The sequence below is a fragment of the Citrus clementina genome, unplaced genomic scaffold, assembly GCF_000493195.1.
Source record: "Citrus clementina cultivar Clemenules unplaced genomic scaffold, Citrus_clementina_v1.0 scaffold_4, whole genome shotgun sequence".
Classification (NCBI taxonomy): domain Eukaryota; kingdom Viridiplantae; phylum Streptophyta; class Magnoliopsida; order Sapindales; family Rutaceae; genus Citrus; species Citrus x clementina.
In genome coordinates this window covers 19,493,964-19,499,963 of record NW_006262274.1, presented here as the reverse complement: position 1 = coordinate 19,499,963, position 6,000 = coordinate 19,493,964, and the positions used below count along the sequence as shown (strand labels likewise).

Here is a 6,000-nt window from a genome sequence, read left to right as displayed (position 1 = left end):
CTCAGGACTCAGCTAACAAATTTTCAAGTCTCATTCTCTTTCAGTGAGAAAAAAAGAAGAATGGCAGCCACTATAGATCCAAGTTTAAGCGGCTTAGAGATGCATAAAAATCTCAATCCACAGGGAGCTGTTATTGATGAAATTGAAGGGCTCATTAGAGTTTACAAAGATGGACATGTGGAGAGACTCCCTATTGTTCCATGTGTCACGTGTGCTTTGGCTCCGGACATGGGCGTGACATCAAGAGACATAGTCATTGACAAATTCACAAACATTTGGGCACTTTTTTATGTCCCAATCCTATGCCAAAGTACTAAACTTCCTTTGCTTGTCTACTTCCACGGAGGAGGATTTTGCGTCGGCTCGGCTGCTTGGAGTTGCTACCACGAGTTCCTAGCAACGCTAGCGAAGAAAGCCGGTTGCATAATCATGTCTGTCAATTACCGTTTAGCCCCTGAAAATCCTCTGCCAGCTGCTTATGAAGATGGGTTTACTTCCCTAATGTGGCTTAAACAACAGGCAACGTCATCATGTGGGGGTAGTGTTGACTGGTTGTCAAGGCAATGCAATTTCAGTAGCATATTCTTAGCTGGTGATAGTGCTGGTGCCAATATAGCCCACAATGTAGCCTTAAGGCTTGGTAATTCTAACAATAAAGTTGCAACCTTGAAGCCATTAACTTTCAAGGGTACGATTTTAATTCAACCATTTTTCGGAGGAGAAGCACGTACAAATTCTGAGAAGTATTTGGCACAGCCACCACGGTCGGCGCTGAGCTTGGCCGCCTCGGATACTTACTGGCGATTAGCCTTGCCTCGTGGATCAAACCGTGATCATCCTTGGAGCAATCCGATGTCCAAGGGCTCAACAGAGTTGGAGCAATATTGCGGGCTTTTGCCTTTGCCCACATTGGTGTGCATTTCTGAGATGGACATACTGAAAGACAGGAACTTGGAGTTTTGTTCTGCTTTAGGCAGAGCAGATAAGAGAGTGGAGCACGTGATGTATAAAGGTGTAGGCCATGCATTTCAGATTCTCAGTAAGTCTCAGCTTTCCCTTACTCGAACTCATGAAATGGTGGTCCATATCAAGGCTTTTATTACTACTCGCTCGTGAGATTCATTTATGGACTGAGCACTCCTATTTGACGGCACTAAGGTATTAGAAAGATAAAAATATGGGTGCTGTTCATACTACAAAGCCATTGTAACGTATAAAATAACACCACTGTTCATGCTACAATGTTATCATTTCTGTCTTCCTGATATTTTATTGCTGTTCAAATAGATCTCTCCATGTTGTCTCTTGTAAAAGTACTAATGAATTAAAATTTAATTGTTATTGTATTTGCTAGGGCTCATCAAATATTATTATGATTACTGCATTATCAGTACTGTTTCTTGTCTGGAAGTGTATATAGTATTCCACTGCTGTCATAGTTTTCATGATGATGCGGTGAAATCGATGAGGATCTTTTGTAAATCTACTAGATAATTAACTGTAAGAATCTTGATCTCTTGAATAATAACAATAATCTATGGTTGAGTTTTATTTATTTATGAATTCTTGTGTAATAATCACTAGCCACAATCTAATAATTTATTCGACAGATAAAAGCTCACATCATCATCAAATCCAAATCAAATCAGTGCGTGATGGTATGATAAGAGTTAAAATGAGTAGTGAATAGAGTTATTATTGTGGATTATTCCGTCAAGCACGAATGTAATGCCTATATGTAATCTTGCAATGATTTCCTTTAGAGAAAATGGAAGAGAAGAGGAGGAGAGGAGTTTGCACCAATTTCTCTTTGATTTCTTTTATCGGCCAAAGAGAACTTTTATGTAAATTCTGCAACATCTTAATTCTCGATGACTTAATTAATTAATTGAGATTTATTTTATAATAATTTTAATTTTATTTGATTATAATTGAATGGAAACTTTTGTAAAAATTAAAAAAAAAATTATCATCTTTTTAAATTGAAAATAATTCTCTCTATCTTTGAAGGATAGCACAGTTTGTTGGTCTCTTTCCATGCACAAAAAAAAAAAAAAGATTTTTTTTTTGAAGGGCAAACATCGGTGGTGGTAAAGGAAGCTTTGTTAATACAATAAATAGGTATACCCAGTTAGGGGACAAAACATCAACAGTTCAGTTTCTAGAAAATATGTTTAATTTAATGATGGGCTGAATAATGTTTATGGTTAAAAATATTAATACATTTTGAAAAAAGAAAAAGAATTTTATCTTAGGTAGTAGAGAGAATTTTGAGATTATTTTTTAATCATATCAAATATAATCGAATATAACGAGTTTAAATTTTTTTTTAAAAAAATAAAAGGTTTGGACAGAATGAAAAATCTCGTATCTACTAAAAACAACCTTATCTTTTACTTTTACTCAAGTGATGACGCAACATAGTAAGTAAAAAATATGGTAGCTTAACGACTTGCTATATGCTAACATATATATATCAGTAGATCAAATTTAATAGTAATTTAGTAAGTTCTTATGAAAATTCTTTCTGTAAATTCTGAACCAACTAAATGATATGGCAGAACCTGGCACCACACATCCCTTGAAACAAACAAATACTCACGCTAGACACCTCAATATTGGCAGGTTTGATGAGTTCAATGATGAGATCCGCAACTTTCATTTTACGCTTTTGAGGGCCTCAAACCATTAATAACCTTGCGAGTTTCACCAAGGAATCCACCAAATCTACCAAATGACATATCTATCACGATTAAAAGAAGGCACCATTTCAATGAGATATACTGAGATGGTATGGACATGCCATTTTGGCAAGTCTGGTGCTGAGATGGAATCCACTAGTGTAGGATCCACCGCCCACATCAGTCTCTCTCTTTGAAAGAAAAGCATGTAGGCTGTTTTGTCAAATCTTTATCCAAATTTTAGCCTACCCAAATTGACCCCACGCAAATTTTGAGAAGATATGATACCCTCTCCCATCAGTTGTGGCCTTTTCACATTCAGTTGTCTTGATTGATGTTTATAATGACCCTCCTCTTTGTCCCGAATTCTGGAGATAATCAGTGATCACACTAGGCAACAACGAATTATGAGACTGAATCTTTATCGTTAAGCGAATCTTTCTCTCTCTTTCTTGATTTATGGAATTTTTCGGTTGAATAATATGCCTAAACATTTTTTTAAGGACTAAAATTAAAGTTTACCTTCTTTTTCTTGTATTTGTAATTATTCTAAACTCGTAGAAAATATTTTAAGAAGCAAAGGTCGATATTTCTATTTTTGTAATTTTTCTCGTTATTAATTATTGCTTATACAATCGAGGCTGCTTGCTTTAATAAATGGCGTCCACCAAAAATTAAACATTGCTCCAAGTACAATTTCAACTGTAAGAATTTCTAAGAAGAGTAATGACTATATAGATTGATATGACATAATATTATTAGTTGAATTAAAAGTATATTACGCGATTTAGTTTAAATTTTTTATATTTTTATTAACTAATCATATCTCCCACTTCAATTTGCACAATGTTATTTTTTTTTTAATTTTTTATTAAGTGTTTGTGGGGTTGTGGCCCCATAATCATTCTTTTATATAAGAAAATCGAATATTACGTGCAGACTTTTCCATCTCCCGCATCACATGCACAAGTGCTAACACAAAATTTCTCGTACTGAATTTGATTTCAGAATAACACAGGTAAAGGTTTACATACTGTTTAGATTGATTCTAGGCGATTTACTTATTGAACAAATATGCGGCCAAGACCAATATGCATGCTACGAGAGATTTGGTGCTCGAATCTCAATAGCCTCAAGATGATAATTTGTCTTAATTTGCTGAGTTATTGTAACTAAGCTTGGCCTTGAAGTGTATTCTCGCATATATTTGTATATGAATCTTCTAAGAATTGGCACATGCGTAACACGTTTAATTAATTTTCTAATTTGTACAATTTTTTTCTAATATGAGACACATTTTCTTCCGGTGTCTATCACTTATATTTAATTAATTATGTGTTTATGAAAAAATGACGTACAAGCACTGAATAGAAGAAGCGGCTTCTTATAGCTGTGGTCTCTTCAATGGCATGGAGAAAATTTAAATACCTAAACACTCCCAACGACCATGAAGGTCCGAGGTCGAGGTTCCCCAATACCACTTTGACATCGTCCTTCTTCACTGAGAGTGGCTCAAAACTTCTTGCTCAAATGAATGTTCCACATATGAACTTACAGGATATTTAATCCCAGCTGCAGAAACCAAAGTATACATTCCAAATTAGTATAAATGACAATTTAAATGAAGCTATGTAAGTATATAAACCTTATATATAGTATGTCGATGGTAAAAGATAAAGAAGCTATAATAATCAAAATAAAAGAAAAGAAAAGCTTTTCTCCCCAGGGCACAAGAGATTAAAAGTTTACTCCAAAAGGAAATAATTCAGAATTTGCCCATTGCTAACTGTATATATGACATGATGAAGCTTATTGACTAGAAAATAATTCATACATGCAGCTTGAGAATGAGAGTCGTACAAATTATATGCTATGTTAAAACTTATAATTTTATATATGCAGCTTGAGCATATATATGAGAATGACATAAATCTCCAAGCTTTAATTACCTGAATACCTGAGTTTCATTGTGAAGGTTGTTTGTTTGTTTGTTTGTTTTCCCCCCTTCTTCTCCGTTTTCTTCTTCATTGGCTTCTTCCCTTTTCATCATTATTATTATTATTATTTCTTTTTGCTAACAATGAAAAGGGTAAGCTAGGTAGCTTAAGATGAATTTACTCAAAGCTTTAAGATTTGTATTTATAATATGGTAAGTTGGAAGAAATTAAAATATGGTGGTTGGAGGGTTGGCTACCGGTACGTAGCATATAAGCCTCAACCCCCGTACTGTACTCAATGTAACCATTAGATACTGAGGCTTACAGCTGATCACATCGGACTAGCAACGTGGGCGAAGGGCACAGGCTCTTGGCATCATTCACCAGTTATTGGTTTGTTTGCTTGCATATATATCATTATGTACGTGTTGGCTAAACCTGAACCCACTTTTATTTAATGGAACTGACCAGTGACGACTGAGAGCTACCATGCAGGCACATGCATCCTCTCGATCGGTCGAGCCTATCCCTAGTTTCGATTCTCGAAGAAAGTTGCTGCATCCATCAATCATCATCAATGCGACTATGTCAATTGTCAAGTCCCAATTAATAGTACTTTTTCTTTGGCACTTTTTTTTTTGCGCTATTATTTATGGCTACTGTTCGTTAAAGAAAAGAAAGTGTTTGGTTGAAAGGAAAATTTTAAAGTTCGAGAGAAAATATTATCAGACTGAATTCATTTATTATTATTATTAAATTGAAATGAGGAATTACATACTTTATATAATCGAGCCTAGAAGGTTCTTCAGCAACAAACGTATGGAAATTATCTTAACAACTTATAACAAATTATTGGCGGGAATCATTAACAACTTCTAAGAGTTGTCCTGCACGTGTAACTAATTGCTGACTCAGCTGCTGACATGGATTCATTCTTAACATGCCCCCTTAAGCTCAAAGTCTTGGACAGACATTGAGCTTAGCTCTCATATAAGCAAAATGATCAAAACCAAGTGGCTTAGTAAGCACATCTGCCAATTGACTTGAGCTTGACACATGTTCAACAGCAAATTCCTTCTTGGCAATGTGTTCTCTCACGAAATGAATGTCCAATTCAATGTGCTTGGTTCGTGAATGATACTTTGGGTTACTTGCCAGTGTCTCTGCACTTTTATTATCACAATACAGAACAGGTGTGCTGGTTAGCTGTATTCTGAGCTCCTGTAACAAGTATGAAATCCATAACACTTCTGAAGTTGTCAAGGCTAAGGCTCTATATTCTGACTCAGCTGATGACCGAGAAACAATATTTTATTTCTTTGATGACCAGGAAACAAGATTAGACCCAAGAAAGATGCAGTAGCCTCCAACATATCTTCTGT

At 35.2% G+C, this 6,000-nt stretch overlaps 1 protein-coding gene across 1 annotated transcript; it reads left to right on the top strand.

The window, feature by feature from the left end:
• On the top strand, positions 1 to 1,286 carry LOC18045262 (probable carboxylesterase 6). The gene has a single exon (XM_006437642.2). The coding sequence runs from the start codon at positions 61 to 63 to the stop codon at positions 1,114 to 1,116; it is 1,056 nt and encodes a 351-aa protein (XP_006437705.1). The 5' UTR covers positions 1 to 60; the 3' UTR covers positions 1,117 to 1,286.
• The last annotated feature ends 4,714 nt before the right edge of the window (positions 1,287 to 6,000 follow it).